We start from the raw sequence: 18505 nt of genomic DNA on the forward strand, positions 1-18505 counted from the left end.
GAGATGGTTTCATCTCTGTGAAGATCTGTATGAACTAATTCAAACTGAAATGAGCAGAACCAAGAGAATAATTTATACTTCAACAACACTGTACAAACTAACAATTATGAAAGACCTACAAGAGAACTCTGAGAGATCAGCATAATGACTAACCAGCATTCCAGGGGATCATAATGAAAAATATAACCATTTCCTGACAAAGGCAATTAAACAGGCAGAATGTGGCGTGCGTTTTTGGATATGACCAATATGGGAATTTATTTTGTTTGACTACAGGTATTTTGGGGGGGGGGAATGAGGCAACTGGGGTTAAGTGACTTGTCCAGGGTCACACAGCCAGTAAATTTTAAGTGTCTGAGGCCAGATTTGAACTCAGGTACTCCTGACTCCAGGGCCGGTGCTCTATCCACTGCACCACCCAGCTGCCCCGACTACAGGTATTTTAGAAGGACTTTTTTCTCCTGCTGCCCCCCCCCCCATTCACCCTTGGGGAGGATGGTAAAAAGAAAAAAAATATTGCTAATTTGCTAATTTAAAAAAATAAAGAAATCCCAAGGAAATATTGGGCCAAAATAGAGGAAATTAGTCCTATTTTCACACTGGAAAAACTCTATCTATAAAGTGTTATTGATACATATTTTATTTGATTCCCTTTCAATCCTTGACCATAGCATTGACAATGTAAGCCATGACAGATGACCCTTGATTCCTGAAGGTTATTCAAGCAGAGAAAAAGCATTGGCAAGTTTCAGCAAGCTAGAAAGGTTTCCAGTCCAGTCATTGGACCCTAAGTCTGTCATAGGACAGCAAGCCTGGTTAAGTGTGGAGAGGTTTATCATTAGTAGGCTGGCAACCAAATGATAAATCATTCCTAGCTGCAGCAACTTTTAAAACCATTTACTGGATGCAGCAATCTGCTACGTGCATCACCAATGTAACCCTAGCTGTTTTGACATATTAAAGTAATAATTTTATATTTAACATTTTAAAAGGGGGAAATATCACATCCGAATTCTCTTATGGAATCTGCATCTACCCTGTATGGAACAGTTGGGGAAAATGCTTCTGTGTTGGATTTGAGGATCTCTAAAGCCCCTTTCAACTCGAATATTCTATGATCCTCTGTTTCACATACAAATAAGTCAGAAAATTCAAAGCCAGTGACCTTTGCATTACAACAAAGCCCTGCATTCATATATATCCACTCCAAAGGATACTACTCAGGAAGACATGGGTGTGAGAGCTAGAGGCTTAGACGCAGGTCACTTCTTGGAATCTGGGAAGATTTTTCCAGGACACCCTGCTGGCTTGGATTAGTAGGAAACAACAGAACATAGAGAACTCTTGAAGCTTCTTCCTGAAACTGTGAGGGGAAACTGCAAGGAGGCTCTGGCCTCTAATTATTACACACAAAGCTCTGTTACAGCTAAGAAAGGGCTTTGGTAACAAATCAAACCCAGCCACCCTCATTTTACAACCTTCTCTGCACTAGACTCTACTTCGCTTGGTTCCTTCTGAAATGAATTTAAAACTAGAAACCACCCTTAGAGGTGGGGAATACAGTGTTCATTGTTGCTGATCAAAGCCTAACTACTTAAGGTTTTTAATCTTTCTATCAGTAGCTTGGTTTAACTGATGCTAAACATTGTTTCAGACTCAAAGGACTGCCTCCCAGAGCCAGCCTTAGGGATGGCTAAACTATTGTATCACAGTCTAAAACCCCAGGGAGCTCTGATACCGTCTCTGTTTAATTTCTAATGCACCAGTGAGGCTCAGGTTTATCTTATCAATTGCTACACCCAGCCAACAAAGCTTAGCCTTCTTGCTGGCAGAAGGTAGCCAGACAGTGTCAGAGTTTACAGTATTTTCTAGGGAAAATCATTGCAGGAGGCCAAGATCCCTCCCTCGAAGAAAGCATCACTAGAGAGAACACAGCTGGGGAGAAACTAGTTTCCACTTTTGCTGCAATGGGAAGCAGAGATCAGGCCCAGAGCTCCAAGTTAATATGTCCTGCACAGAATGTGTGAGGAATCAAATTTCAAAGCCTAAGAGAGGAAGATTCAGTTACACCACTTCAATTTTTATGATAAAAACATTATTTAATTAATTCCCTAGAGAAGAACAAGCATGCAATCAGCTTGTTTATAGTCCAATAGCTAAGGTATACAACAGTCAATGGGGTGTAGAAGAAACAATTCTGGTCTAGAGACCAGAGTCCTTGGTCCTAGTTCTAATTCTGCTGCTACCACAAAAGTGCAGCTACAGCCTCTTATATAAAATGAGGCGGGAGAATAGGGGTGGAGGTTGAACTAGAACAAAGGTTCTTAAGGTTTTCTGTGATATGGAAGTCCGGCACCTTCCTGTGGACCCTTTTTTCAGAATGTTTTTAAATGCATAGAATACTTAAAATTACAATTATATTGAAATACAATTGTTAAAATAATTTAAAACAAATCCACAACCCCACCCCCAGATTAAACAATCTCTAAATTCTTTCCCAGCTTTATGATCCTATGGTCTAACATTTCTATTCAAGGGTTCCACATTCTATTATTAATGTTCCTTCTAGTTCTAGCATCTAACATCTAGCATAATGCCTGACACATCATGCACACTTCATAAAAGTTTGTTGGCATTCTTCAATCCACATTCTAACATTCTTTGATATATATGATTCCTCCTTAGGGGACAGTAATGTCTGCTTGTTCCTCCCAGCAACTGGGAAGTCATATCTGATATTTTTTCTAAACTTCTCTTCGGTCCCAAAGAGTTTCCTAGATGACAAACAAAAAGTCGATCATACCTTTTACCTCCCAAGCAATATTTACGGAGTCATTCACTTATTGGGAGCTCCGTGCTAGGCACTGAAGGAACATGCAAAGTTTAGATGAGATACAGTCCTAGCCCTCAAGGAACTTATAGCATGGTAGGGATGGACCATACTATAGGGATATGTGTAATTTAAGATTCTAAATGTGGATTCTAATCTGTTCCCCCAGTTTTGGGGGAAACTGACTAAAATCACTGATAAAACGAGTTTAGGTTTTTAAGGGTTTATTGGAAAATAGAAAGAAAAAGATTGAGAAACAGATTCCAACAGCCTGGCATTCCTATCTTTCCTCAAATTTCCTGTGAAGTCCTCTGCCGCCACCACCATCAAGTCAGGAACCCAAAAGGCCCAAGAGCTCTCCGCGCAGGCTCCCTTTCCTCCTTCCTGTCTCCTCCCAGAAAATAGAAGGCTCCTCAAGTTGATTGGCTGGTAGCCTTGATAGACAGCACCCATGAGCAAATGTCATTTCCTGATGCCAAGGAAAAGCCACAATGTCTCTGAGGCATTTTCCTCATGGTGGAGCTTTCCCACAGCAAGTCTCCAGTAGGTGGCATCATTCCAATCATTACAGATAGAACTACAGAATAATATTATGTAATAAGCATATTAGGTAGGTGCACAAAGTGCCAGTTTTATTCTATACTGTGCTGCACAGTGTAGTGGAGGTTGGGGTAGAAGTTGGGAGTGACAGGAACCAATGATTTGAAATTCAGAAGACCTGGACTGGTGTGCCTGCTGGGCAATTTATTGTATGACCTTAGGTCACAGTTTCCCGTCTATGAAAGGAAAATAGGGTAAAGGATTTTGAGCAGAGAAGCAATCTGACCATATCTCTGTATGGGGAAATTAAGCCTGGTAGTATATGGAAATTGGATCAGAGGAAGGAAGAAGAGAGGCAGAAAGATCTGTCAGAAAGCCATTATAATATTCCAGCCAAGACCCAGGCAATGAAGGCCTATAGTAGAATGGGGACTATGGAAAGAGACAAGAATATGTGAATGTCAAAGATATCCTAGGCATAAATAGTAGCTCATATGTATATAGCACTTTACAAACCGAACACCTCAATAAGGTAGGTTATACAAAAGCAGAACTAGGATTTGAATCCTGATCCTCTGACCCCATCCAGTGTTTTTTTTTTCCACCACAGCACAGGGACACTTAAGAGTAAAGGAACAGTGATGGGGCCTAACAAGATGGAAAGGATAGGAAAGAAACATTTACTTAATGCCTTCTCCATGTAAGAAGACTGGGTCCTGGAGATGAAAAGTAAAACTCAAGTAATCCCTGCCCTCAAAGAACTTACAGCTAATAGGAGAGTATAATATATACCTATATGAGTCCATATTGTTTCAGAAGGGAGAGCTGACAACAGAAGGGAGTAATCCAATTTAGCAGCAATGTATGGAAAAGCAGGTTAAAGGCAGATTATAAGGGGTCTGGGATGCCACATCACAAGTTTATATTTTATTTAGCAGGCAATGGGGAAATCATTGTAGGTTTCTGAGTGGAGGAAGTGACATGATGAATTCAGTGCTGTGGTCAGAGCAGCATGTGAGGAAGATTGCTGACCCAGAAGGTAATGGATGACTTTGAGAAGGAAAGATTGGAAACAGGAAGACCAGCCAGGAGGCCATTACACAAATCCTGGTGAGAGTTGATATGGGCCTCAACTTGGCTGGTAGCAGTGGAAGGAATAAGGAGACAGACATGAGAGATGCAGTACAAATAGAACTTACAGGATCTGACAACTGATTGGTTGGAGGGGAGGCTGGAGGGAAAGAGAAGAGTCGAAGATGATTTTAGCACCACAAACCTCATTAACTGTGAGCATGGTGGCTACAGGTTCTGTGAAGATGTTAGACTAGACTAAGTCTAGTTTGAGATTCAAATTCTGGGATTGTCACTGTGGGTCTTTATTTTCCACCATCAGTACAGATCACTATCTTCTATTCTGTTGATTATGAGTTATGTAGGAAAAAAAAACAATCACCATCCAGTGGCTATCCTTCTACTGATGACCATCTCCACGCACAACTCTGTAGGTCTTCATTGTTAACAAACACATGGCAAGTCACAGGCCCAAACTTTCCAGCCTAGAAGGACCTAAAAGAATTTGTACTCTGCTTAACCAAGCCTTCATGATCCCAAGGTCCCTGCCATGCCACCATGCCATATCATAAAGAGACCCATAAGTGTACGATAATGATAGCTAGCATTTATATAGCGCTTTAAGGATTATTTTATATAGTACACATTAGCTAATTTGATCCACATCAAAACCCTGTAATTTAGATGCTATTATTATCCCCATTTTACAGATGAAAAACCTGAGTCACATAGCGGTTAAGTGACTTGCCCAGGATCACACAGTAATTAAGTGTCTGAGACAGGAGTCCAACTTAGGTCTTCCTAATTCCAAGTCCTGAACTCTATCCATTATGCCAATTAACTACCTCTTTATTTGGATATAATGATTTATAAAACAGGGATACTACTATCTGCCCTCCCTACATCACAGGGTCATCTGTGAGGAAAATACTATGCCTCAAAGCATCATAATGGTGTGACATGACATTATGAGTTAACATCCACTCAGTAACTCTGTTAGTGCTTTCTCGATTTCTGAAACTGTGTCTTTTACTGAAAAGTTCTAAATTTTGATCACCAATTTTCCACAAGTGAAGATGAGTCTAAGAAGCCTTGAAAGAGCATTTGTAATGATCCCAGAAAATGAGACAGCAGGCACAGATTAACACAGCCTCCTTAGAGAGGCCCATGAAATCTAAACCAAAAATCACAGAAGGCCATAAACATTTTGGGCAGCTCTTCCCACCAAAAAAACAAAAAATAATGCAACCCATATGCAAGTTACAGATCCCTTGTCTCAGTCCATAACACTTTTAATGCCATGGGGCTACACACCCATTTAGAAGGTTGTTCCTATAGAACTGCAGCCTCCATTCCCAAGATTCTTGAGCCTAATGTTTACTTTGACAGAATTAAGTAACAATGTCAAGAAAGGCATAATGCATTATAGGCACAAAAACGTTGGAGCTAAAAAGGACCTTGGAGCAGAGACTATAGAACACAGAATGTTTACACTGCAAGGAAACTTAGGTTAGACACTACAGGAGCTGAGGGGAAGACTTTAGCAATCATCTCACACAACCTGTTCATTACTAGTGCCACAATGATGATGCATTTAATGGCAGGGTGTAGTAGTCCTTTGGAAAGGGACATTACCAAGCTTGGAGCTCATTATTTCAATTATTAAAATATTTATTTGTTCATAGCACAACTTAATTTCTTTCCAAGCCTGGGGCCTGGCCTTTTTACAATGTAAGGTCCTCAAGGGCAAGGAAAATGGTTTTTGTATATTCTGCTCTGCCAAAGGTCACTGGGCTACAGCTTTTAATAACAGCAACATCACCACAACACTAAGGGATAGTGATAACTTCATACCCCCTTAAGCAACCCTCCACCTTCTATCCAGGAAAACTAAAGAAAAAAATTTCTAGGGGTAAAGGTGAGGGGGGTGTTTGGTATTGAAATAGGGTATTATAGCATTAGAGAGGACCCCAGAAGACCTGGTGGTTCAGGACCTATTGTGCTACTAGCGTGCTGTATGTATGACTTTGGGCAAACCATTTTCCTTTTATCTGGATCTCTACAACCTCCTGTATCAAACAAAAATGCTGGGTTAATTGATAGGTAAGATGCCTTCTGGTTCTGATGGTCTATGAGTCTAAGATTATCTTCCCTTATCTATATTTCCCTGATTATCATGTCCCTTTTTCTATGATGTGGTTACTGAGCAAGAAACTGAGCTGTTATTGAGCAAGCTGGTAATTTAGTAAGAAACTGATTTCAAAGACTTGTTCTTTCTGATCTGGAGGGTGAAATGAATGTCCTTTGAACTTAAAAAGTCCCATTGAAGAGAAGAATGGAACATGTGGGGATGAGTCTGAGAAGTATGGGTGAAATAGACTGGACTAGTCATTACCAGGAGGAGAGAGGAGTTAGAAACCTACCTGGAACATTTTTAGAATAAAGTTTGGTAGAGACAAGTCAAAAGGAAGAATGTCTGAGCATGGGGTTCAGAGATTTTAGGGTCCAAAAGGATGACTGTGGGGCAGAGAATTCAGCCTGGGAGAACTCTTAGTTAGATGCGCCAAGTAGAGGTGCTAAGGTATAGTGGAAATAATATCAAATCTAAAGTCAGAGGACCTAGATTCAATCAATGAACAACCATTTATTAGGTAGTGTGCTAGGCACGGGGAAATACAAAGGCAAAAATGAAACAATTCTTTTCTACAAGGAACTTGAGGATCCATCAAGGGAAACAATATGTACACATATGGGTATATCCAAAATAGACACAAGATAATTTGGGGAGGGGTGGTTAGGAAAGGCTTCACACAGAAGGCAGTACTTGAGTTGAGTCTTAAAGGAAACTAAGGCTTCTAAATGGTGGAAGTGAAGAGGAAGAGTATTCCAGGCAAGCTACACTGAAACCAAGCTGTTATAGGCTTTAAAAGCCCAAAGGAGGAACTTCAATTTTATCCTAGAGGAAATAGGAGGCCCTAGAGATTATTGAACAGGAAAGTGGGGCAGCCGACTGCACTCAAGGCAAATCACTGGCAATTGTGTGGGGGAGATATAGAAATGGGGAGAGACTTGAAGCAGGGAGACCAATCAGGAGGCCATTGGAATAGTCCAGGTGCAAAGCAAGATGGTGGCTTTGAGTAGAGAGGAGTCAGATGAGGGATGTTGTGAAGGTAGAAACAAGATCTGGCTACTAAGAAGCCAGTCTTCAGGAAATGCTGCGGCCAAAAAACCCAGTGAGTCTCTTGACATCTAGCCAGACAAGGCCCTGGGATAACTTTCACACGTACTTTGTCACCAGCTTTTCAGCTTGGCAGTACTTGCCAAAGTGTGTCCTCCAAGGGCACCCAGCATTTGAGAGCCCAAGGAATTGTTTCTATGTTACAGGGAAGCAACAGGGGAGGAAGTCAAAGGGACTATAAACAAATGTCCCTGATTAATCTCAAGAGGGTTCAGGTAAAGTAAGAGATAAAGGGTGGGGTTCTAGGAAGTATAAATGCATTACTGTGGTGGCCTTCAGAGACAGTTCAGATAGGAGAGAACAAGAACATGTTTGGGAATTTATCAGGTAGTGTTAATTCCTTACTGTAAGTTGGAACTATGTTCCTCACAAAAGTCTGATAAGTGGAGTTCATCTGTAAAGTGCTGGGCTCAATGCCCATTGGCTTCTCATATCTCAGCATCTAGGCAGAAGTGTGTCGAGCAAGCCAAACAGATGCCCAGTGAATGCCACCAACAAAGGATGCCATGTCACTGACACCTGGCAGTGGCTCTGCTTCTCAGACAGCTGAGAAAATGATCAGATGCTTTAACCTGCTGTAAACGGACCAGAGGAAATGAGCAATCCCTGTTGTAAATACTGCTTCCTGGAGGCTAAGGGATACCAGTGGAGCCTGAAAAATCTTGGCCTTAATAACTCCTGAGATAATACAGCCTAAAGGAGGGACAGGTCTTATAGGAAATGCCCAGTTTTGCAACTATCTCTTACCCTCAGAGGAACAACAAACAGAGTCTAGGCAAACAAACAGAAAGTCAGCCTGACCTAATAGCTAAAGTTTACTCAACTCATAGAGAATGCCAGGATCACAAAACTGCAACGGGACTCAGAGACCATTTAGTCCAACCTGTACCTGTTCAAAAATTCCCTCTAGAGCAAGGGTTGTTAGGTTGAGGTCTGTAAATTTGAGGGGGATTTTGTTCTGTTTTGTAGTTTGATGACTGTATTTCAATGTAATTGGTTTCCTTTGTAATCCTAATTATTTGATTTTATGCATTTAAAAGCATTATTTAGAGAAGAGGTCCACTGGTTTCACCAGATTGCACACACAAAAAAGGTTACAATAATTATTGCTTCCAATAATTATAGCTTATTGTTTGCAATGATCTTTGTGGACACCTCATTTTATCTTCACAACTATACCGGGAGGTAGATGCTCTTGTTATTTACCTTTTACACATGTGGAAACCGAGGCAAAGAGCATTTAAATGGCTTGCCCAAGGTTCTATAGCTAGTATCTAAGGCTGCTCTGAAGCATCTCCAAGAAATGTTCATTCAGTTACTGTTGAAACACCTCTAATAACATGGAACTTCTACCTCCCATAACAGATTTTTCCAATTTGGGACAGCAATAATTGTGAGAAAATTCTTTCTTACATTGAGCCCAATATTGTCTGTCCCTCAGTAATTTTATCCATTGCTTCTAGTTTTGTCTTTTATACCAGGGGTGTCAAACCCAAATAGAAACTTATGGCTGTATATATGTGTATGTACGTGTATGTATATATGTATGTGTATGTGTGTGTGTGTGTGTGTGTGTATATATGGCTATATAGTGACTTAGAAAACCACAAAATAAGATTATCTATGTAGTATTATATTTTTAATTATTTTGTTAAACGTTTCTCAATTACATTTTAATCTAGTTCAGGTTAAAAGAATCAAGTCAAAACTTCCTTCAGCAGGGTATAACGAAAAGAGTCCTGTACTTAGGCTCAGGAAGTGGAGTATCAAATCCATCACTTACTAGCTATGGGACTATAGGCTTCACTGAACTCTTTCCTTCACTGCATCTATTTCCCCCTCTATAAAATGAGGAGGTTGAACTAGATGATCTCAATGGTGTCCTCCAGCTTTAAACCCTTAGATCCCACTTAAAGAGGTCATACCTTAAGGTATGACCTCTTTAAATTTTCTTTTTTCAGGTTAAACATATATCCACTTCCTTCAACTGATCTCTGTTAATCAGACATCTAAGAGTCTGGATCTAAATCTTCTGCAAACACCTCTCACCACAAAGGCTGTCAACAACCAAAAAGCAAAGGAGAGTTTGCTCACTGAACTGCAGCCACAATAATAGCCATTTAAATAAAATACAACCCACTCTAACCACCTGCATTCCATGTAGTCACTCATTCATTATCTTAATCATCATAATCGCACCTGCAAAATTTCCCATGCTTAGTTCCAGCTCCATGGTTAGCTTCCCTTGTGTAAGAAGGAAGCCATAGCTTAGTTCCTGAAGTATCAATTTCAGGTGGCTAGAACTGTATGCAAAGGTCCTGCAGAAACTTAGGCACATGATTCCCATTTCCTAAGCTGGCTTCCAAAGCACCGTGAATTTTACACAATGTGAATAGCAGCTTCATAAGAAAAATGCCAGTGCTAATGGTATCTTCCCCCTCTTAAATATTGTGTGAAATTAAATATAAAAAACTTATTACTGAGGATATTTTTAAATTAATGCCTTCTCTTTTGCTCCAAATTTTCTGATCCCCAATATTCCTAGGTCCTCAACCCTAGACCAGTATTTATTAGTTCCATTCATATACTTCAAGTCTGAGTGTCCTTTAAGTGAAAGAACATAGACAAAGCTATAGTAAACTATTGGTGATAAGTTATAGAAGCTTCCAGTGGGAAGGGACTACAGAAATTTCTAATCAGTAATCCCAGTGACAACATCTCTTATAAACTGACAACCAGCCTACATAGAAAGAATAGAAGTGATGGATGGCAGGGCACTCTTGCCTTCAAAGCAGGCTATTCTACTTTGAGTCAGCTCTAATTATTAGGAAGTCTTTTGTTATGACCAGCCAACACTATGACTTCCACCCATTGCTCCTTCTTCTCTTCCTTTGAGCCAAGTCTTTTACATTGCAACCTTTAAGTAGTAAAAGGAATCCCTAAGTCTGCTGTTCTCCAAACTAAATTGACCTTTCCGTGCCAGTTTTAAGTCCTCTCAGCACCATGTTTTCTGTCCTCCAGATAACTTCTGGTTTACAAATCTTCTGAAAATGCTGGATGTACCACAAATTCACCCCTAAACCTCCTCCTCCAAATTTCACTTTTCGTTGAAGGTACCACCATCCTTCCAGTCATCCAGGTTCAAAACCGTGAAATCGTCCTTGACCCTTCCTTCAATCACTATAATCAGCTGTTGAGTCTTCCTCTACATCAAATTTCCCATTTGTCCTCTTCTCTCCATTCACACAGCTACCACTCTAGTTCAAGCCACTGATCATCTCTTGCCTGAACTACTGCATTGATTATTTGGTCTTCCCTCTCTACTCCATGCTCCACACTGCTACCAAAATTATCTGCCTATTTCCCCAAATCTAAAGACATTAGATACAAGACACCAAAAATACCAAGATGAATTTAATTAAAAGGTTAAATGCAACAAGTATTTCTTAGATGCCTACTACATGTCAGGCACTGTACTTGACACTACAAAAATGAAACAGTCTCTGCCATCAAGGAATTTACATTTACATACCTAGATAAGTAAATATAACACATATACAAAGTAAAGACAAAGTAACTTCTGGGGTAGAAATCCAGAAAGGCCTGGTTTGACACTTAAAGGCAATGGGAATTCCAAGAGGTGAAGGCAAGAAGGGAGAGCACCCCAGACACGAAGGAATCTTTGAAAGCACAAATACCAGAGATGGAATGATGGAATGTCCAATATGGGGGAAATTGGATGGGATGGAGAGTGGAAGGGGAAGTAAAGTTAAATACAAGAAAGGCTGAAAAACACAATATATCCTGCTCCTAAGGAGCACAGAATGTAGTAGGTGAGAATCAGATAATCACATAAAGTCAGAAGCAAGAGAGATTCAGAGAGGGAGGCAAAAGTCAACTCTAAGGGGTGCTGAGGAAGCTGTCAGGGAAGGCCCCAGAAAGGAGGTGGTAAATGAGTTCGGCCTTCACAGTAGAGAAGGATTGTGAAAACTGCAACAGCAGATGGCATCAGTTCTGGATATGAGGAAGATAAACATTTTTATACAAAAGTACAAGGATAAGAGGGGGCAAGAAAAAGATCAGAAAATTGGACAGACTGGATAGAATATCACTGTTTATGCTTAGGGTAATGTCTTGACTTGCTCATGAATTGGATTGAAGTGAGGCAGAGTTGCACAAATTCATCAGCCTCACTCTCCTCCAGAGTCAGCAAAATCAAGTGGTCAGACCAAAGTCAGGATGACTGACGATGGCCCAGAATGCACTGGATGACCTTGGCCTCTCTGATGTCTGACCAAGCTCTAAACCACCCACAGCACCTTCGTTGGCTGCCTTCATGGCCCTTGGAACAAATTATTCTCATCTGCCCATTCCACCCGGGGAAGTCTTCACATGCTTGGGTTAGACATCTCCCTAATTCACCAATGGATTTAAGGCCTATCAATTAACCTCAACCTGATTTAGCCCATCTGCCAAGATGGCTTTACTGGGGTGTGGTCACTGTGCATGCCACAGCTTCTTGGAGCCACAAGTGAGAGCTGGATGAAAAGTGAACACCAAAGATGGAGCAGCCCTAAAAAGGAGACCAGCAAGCCCCCCCTGCACACCTCTGTATGGAGACAAATTGTGTGAGAAACAGCTAGAAAGGCAGTCCCTTCAGGGCCTTGAATGCCAGAGAAAGAAATGTATATTTTATCATCTAGTCATGGAAAAGTTTTTGAACAGGAAAGTGACAAGATCAGACTTCTGAATTAAGACTGCTTTAACAGTGGCATAAAAGAAGGGCTAAAAAGCAGAAAACTGGAGACAAGAGGAGAAGCAGCAACAGTGGTGTCTTTGAACACATCATTCCGTATCCTTGGAATGTTCTCCTTCCGATGGTTGAAATCCTGCCCATCCTTCAATGCCCTACACAAATACCACCTCTTCCACAAAGCCTTCCTGACTCTCCCTCTCCTCTCCCCTCCTCTAGGAAACTCTTTCCTTTCACAAACCTTGAATAGTTTATGATCGCAGGTTTTAGACATGGAAAGGATGTTACAAATTATCTAGTCTAATTTCCTAAGTTTTCAATTGAGGAAAGATAAAGCTACCCACAAATGGTGAGTGGCAGTGCTGGAATGTCAACCCAGATCTTCTGACTTCAAAAGCAGTGATCTTTCCACTCAGTACCACAGGTGGTGCTTCCTTTCAAGTCAAGCCCAGAAGCAGACACAGCAGAGTGGATTTTGGGGGTGTCTGTTTAGATTCAACCAGGCACCTGTGTGCTCTGCTTAGACCTGGGGATAAAATGGAAAATCATCCCAAGTCCCTGTTGTCAAGGTATTTAAAATCTCAGATGCTGATCATCCCATTCTATATTTACTCATGTATAAGAGAGAGGCAAGATCCCTGAGGTCAGGAACTTTCTTACTTTTGCATTTGTATCCCCATTGCCACTGTGCCTAATACATAGTAGATGTTCATTAAATGATGGTTGATATAAACCCTCCACTGGGCTGGATTTTCCATAAAGGCAGGGCTCATTTCCTGTCTTTGAATCTCTCTTAGCACTGAACACAGTGCTTCTGCACACAGTAATAATAGCTCACATTTCTATATAGCATCTTAAGGTTTGCAAGACACTGTACAAATATCAGCATGATAGGTGCTGTTATTAACTTCATTTTATACATGAGGAAACTGAGGCACTTAGAGGTTTTTCCATGACTTGTACAGGCTTCAACAACTAGTATTTGAGGCCACGTTTGAATTCACATCCTCACTCTGGTCCATTACTCTATCCACTACACCACCCAGCTACCCAGAATTTAATAAATTACTACTATTGGAAAGAAAGACTAAAAGCTAGATGACAGATGCAAAATGAGCATTGCTAGAGAAGTTATCTTGGAGTTCATAAGAGCTAAAGAGGATATCCCTGCACAGAAGAAAAGTGAAATAAAAGGTGAAGTAATTTGGGCCTTGGCAAAACACCAAGAAATACACTCCATGATTTCTGGTTACCCTAAGAGAAGATGTCACTAGTCTACTTTAACTAACCTTCCAAGCACATTGAGTTTTTCAGTTACTGTAGATTTCTACAGAGCTTATCTCTTAACATTTCTAACGGGTTTCTGGTGCTGCTGATAAGATTTTCTAGCACAGTTAAAATGAGATGAGATCCAGCCAGCTGTCTAGAAACACACAGCAAGATTATCTTTAGAAGAAGCCACCAGAGACAAAGGCCCCAGAGAGGGAGCTGTCCTGCAGTCTGCCTATATTGGCAGAAATCATCCGAATGGAACTTCGAACTATGGCCATTATATTTGCTTAGCCATTTACTCTATTCTAAATGAAATGCAAAATTCAAGGGTGGAGATGTACTTTAATGAGGGGGGGGGGGGGAAGGTTATTGTTCTTAAAAAGCACGTGTGTCTGTCATACAAGGGAAGAGACTAAATGACCGCTGTACAGATGCTCCTCTCAAAAAGACCAACCACAAGACATGCCCAGTCTCTCCTTGGACCCTGGCTCCCTGGTCCATGGCCTGGCAGTCCGCCCCATCTCCGTGGATCCCGGATACCAAGCTCAGCTGTGGTCCTTTCTGCCCCAGCGCCAACCCCCACCCTCTCACATATGCACCCCAAGCACGGCTCTTTGGGGCACCTTGGCGTTAACCACATTCCCCCCCCGCCCAACAGGCCTAGGGAGCGGGGACTGGCAGGGAAAGGGCGGGAGGGGGGGGGGGATGAGGTTCCCCGCCCGAGTCAGGCGGGGCGGGGGAGGGGGGGTGCCGGCCCCCAGCCCCAGGAGCCGGGTAGTGCGGGCCACGAAGCGCCTCCCCCGGGCCAGGCCTCGCCCGCAGCCCGGTCCGCAGGCCCCCGCCGCCGCCTCCGCTCCTGCGGCCCGGCCCTCCCTGCCTCCCCCGCCTGCTGGCCGGGCCTCGGAACCCGCGCACCCCGGGCCCGCACTTAACTGTTCCCCGCTGAGGTGGCGGCGGTTGCGAAGGAGGCGGCGGCGGCGGTGGCGGCGAGTCTCGGCTCCGTCTCACGCAGAAGCAGCTTCTCATCGCCCGGGCGGGGCCGGGCCGGGCCGGGGCGGCGGAGCCTGCTCACCGCGGGGCGCAGCGGTTGCGGCGGCCGCAGGAGGAGGAGGAGCAGCGGCGGCGGCGGCGGCGGCGGCGGGGGCCTGGCCCCGGCGGAGGCGGCGGCGGAGGCTCGGCGGGCTCCCGGCCGCCCCGGCTCTGACACATGCTCCGGGGGAGGCGCCGGCGCCGGGTCTGGAGCGGGCGGGAGGAGGGACCGAGGCGGGGAGCGGGAGCCCCCTGCGTCCGGCGCCCGCCCCGCCGCCCCCGCGCTGCCGCCGCCGGGCCGGGGCCCGCTGCAGCCCGGCAGTAGCGACGGCCCAGGCCCGGCCGGCGGCGGCCTCCGCCCGCCCGCGATCCCGCCCAACCCCGGGAGGGACGGGAGCGGGGGCGACGACCGGGGGGAGGCCGGGACTGGGGTCAGGGAAGCCGCGAGGCCTGAGACCGATTCGGGCCCGGACCGCGCGAGGCGCCCATGCTCACCCTGGGGTCCAAGAAATCAAGGTTGGGGCCAACCGGGGAGCCTGCTCGGCCTGTGGCCCCGGACAGGACAGAAGGGCTGCGTGGAGGAGGAGGCGCAGCCCAGAGGCCGCGGCTCCCCCTCCCCCATCCTCCACCCCCTGAGGCCTGGCCATGGGCACGCCCCCCCCCCGGGCCAAATTTCCATTTGCACTTGAACCTGTGCCTTCACCATCTATACCCACCTTGAGCCCAGCCACAGTGAAAGCGGGAGTGGGCCGTGCCAGAGGATGGGGGGGGGGGGGACTCCAGCTGTGGGCAATCCAGGAGTTAACCGGGCTACAATGAGAGCCAACTGCAGGGGAGGAAGTGGGGTCACATTTGCATCCACTCCAGCCTCTTTGGAAACATTGGGTCTATTCCCAAGGAAAGGGGGTACCAGGCAGAATTGGCACAACCGCGGGGAATGTGCTCTGTGTGTGTGAATTCACACAATTGTATGTATTCAAGAATGCACTTCAAGCAAACCCATGGTGAGGAGCTGGGAGACCAATCCTACAAACTTTCATTTGTTCTCTTAGACAAGTAAGAGTGAAGTGGCGGGGGAGAGGCCAGTGGGGAGGGCTGGGCTCACTGTTCTCTAGTAACCTCTCCCACAGAGCCTTATGAAGCTTGGTACACTTCCCATACCTTTAATCACAAACCCCCTGGTTTTGTGAAGTGGGGCCCAAACTCCCAGATCCCTTCATTTTCTAAATGTGCTTCCTTTGCTCTTACTGCCGAATATTAATGACTCTCTTGATTGATTAAATACATTCTTATTCGTGAAAATATTATCTCCTTTAGCAAGTATGGTGTAATGGAAAAGATGCCAGATTAGAGTCAAGATCTGGGTTTACAGAAAAATGTGATGTGTAAAAAAAAAAATAAATAAGATAAACTTTCCCAATCTTTAGTTATCTTGCCCTTCCCTCAAATAGCTTTTATTTCTGGGGGAGAGAGGGAGAGATGCCCCAATAGGAAAAAGAAAGTTTTCCATTTTGTTTTTATCTCCCCAGAAACTAGAAAGTGCCTTACATATAATAGGTGGTTAAATGCTTATTGAATTGAATTGAGTCAAACAATTAGATTCCACCTCTAACTCTGCTACTGGGTATAATACTGTGCCTCTCTGAGATTAAATTTCCACATCTGTAAAAAGAGGGGGTTGAATTCGATAATCCCTGACGTCCTTTCCAGTGTATATTTTAACACTATTTAGTTGTAAGGTCTTTTCAACATGCTATGAGACTAAATTAAGTCCATCTTCAGTGAACACCAGTAAGAATGTCACTAGGTATGACTTCCCAAATCCGAAATTTGGAGATGATTTTATTCTGTGAATCCAGGTTACACTGGCAATGCTGTGACTATAGAAAACAGATTGGATTAATAGGTGTGCCCGATATGTCTTTGAATGTAAATAAACTTGTGAGATGTGTCTTCGAGAGGAAATGTGGTTTCCTTTCTAAAGCAGTTTCTTTTGGTAAAAGTTCAAAATACATGCTTTTAGAAGCAGAAGAGGGCCATAGAAAATAAGAAGCCGGAAGCATCACAGCCCATACCTTAATTACACTGTGACTGAAACATTATTGTTCACCATTAATTGTGAGCAGTTAAAAGGAACCTTCCTTCTCCCTCCCCTGTAGGAGCTGTTACTTAACCTGACTTCTTAAGGCTGTGAATCAGCAGCGCGATTATTTCTCCAGTCTGTTAAGGTTTAAAAAAGTGCTTTGCTCACAACGGCCCTGTGAGGTGGAAGATGAAAGTCTGATTCTACCACTGAATTTTTTTTTCCAGGTTGAGAGGGATTTCCATGGCCAACTAGTCCAACTCCTGTCTGAAGAAGAATCCTTTCAACAACATCCCTGAGAAGCCTTTTCTTAAAGACTTGAAATAAATGCCTCACCCTATACTTCCCCCAGGAAGTTAATTTCATTTTTGGATAACTTAGTTTTTAGGAATTTTTTTTTCCTTTACATCAAGCCTAAATGTGACTACTTTGTAAATTTTACCCAATTGCTCCCAGTTCTGTCCTCTAGGATCAAGAAGAATAAGTTGATCACAGTGAAATCTTTTCTGTGAGTTCAACATCCTCAATTCCTTCAACCAACATTCACACAACTATGAAATGGCAGAGACGAGATTTGGAAACAACTCTAAATTCACTGCACTCTCCAACATAATAGGTTGAAACTAAAAGACCTTGAGAACCACTGCTGTTGGCAGAGGGGAACAATATATAGTATCTGAAAACGACCTACTCATGCCTGTACTTTAGGAAGATAGCTCTGGCAGCCTGGGCCTGATGGATTAGAGAGGGGAAAGGCTGGAAAGAGACCAGTTGGGATGCTGGTGCAGTAATTTAGACTATTTGTTTTCTTTTCCATTGCCTAGTGTAGGCTCTAATCATACCTCGGGCTTAATCAGGACAAGAGCATGGTGTAATGAGGAAAACATTCATTGGTTTCAAAGTCAAGAAACCTAGATTCAAATCCTGGCTCTACCTATATGACCACTTCCCCTCTTGGGGTCCTGATTCCTCAAAGTAAATTGAGCAAGTCACCTAACTACTCTGAGATTCCATAAAATGAGAATAACCTTGCTGCTTAAAGCAATGACCTACCACCATCGATTGGTAAGAGGCTTTGAAGACAGACGGTAGACTGTTGTTCAAGAACTAAACAACTAACTTTTATTCCATTCCTATTACAAACCAGGCACTGTGCTAGGCACTAGGCATACAAAGACAAAATATGAAAGTTCCTACTCAGCCTAACCAAGTTCAGAGATGCTACCACCAGAAAGGTGGTCACCAAGTAACACTCCCCTCTTTTGGTAAATTCCAGCCTTTCTTTCCACACAGTTGTCAATGTCCTCCCTACCTCCTGGAAAATTATGTTGTATTTCCTTTTTTTATATCCTGGTCTTATTTGTCTGTTTGTCCCTCCCTCCCCTGGCCACTTGAAAGCTCCCTGAGAACAGAAACTTTCAGGTTTTTAAATCTTTTTATCCCCAGTGCTTAGCACAGTTTCCAGCACATGGTAGGCACTCAATAAATGTGGAATGAATGGATACCAGCACTCCAGCATGAAGAGGTCGTGATCTGACTAGATGGCCCTAAACTGTTAAAAATCTTGTATTAAAGTGATGGCAAACATAACATCTGGCTGATTTTTAAATCTTATTTTCAGATCAGTTTTACTCTTAGTATAACAATTTTACAAATAATGTATCTTTGGGAGCAATATTGCATGTGAAA

At 43.3% G+C, this 18505-nt stretch overlaps 1 protein-coding gene across 6 annotated transcripts in view; it reads right to left on the bottom strand.

The window, feature by feature from the left end:
• Positions 1 to 15457, bottom strand: part of MVB12B (multivesicular body subunit 12B) — a 329258-nt gene extending 313801 nt beyond the window's left edge. For 2 of the 6 annotated variants that reach the window (XR_006354679.1, XM_043981499.1), the window contains exon 1: positions 14638 to 14907. Coding sequence is in view for 4 of the 6 variants with exons in the window: in XM_043981499.1 (XP_043837434.1) it covers positions 14638 to 14730 (93 nt within the window). In the remaining 2 variants the exon portion in view is untranslated. Of the gene's footprint in view, positions 1 to 14637; positions 14911 to 15228 lie in introns of those variants that run through there. The other 4 variants (XM_043981501.1, XM_043981500.1, XM_043981503.1 and 1 more) reach the window with 3 other exon arrangements.
• Between the last annotated feature and the right edge of the window lie 3048 nt (positions 15458 to 18505).

The sequence above is a fragment of the Dromiciops gliroides genome, chromosome 2, assembly GCF_019393635.1.
Source record: "Dromiciops gliroides isolate mDroGli1 chromosome 2, mDroGli1.pri, whole genome shotgun sequence".
Taxonomy (NCBI): domain Eukaryota; kingdom Metazoa; phylum Chordata; class Mammalia; order Microbiotheria; family Microbiotheriidae; genus Dromiciops; species Dromiciops gliroides.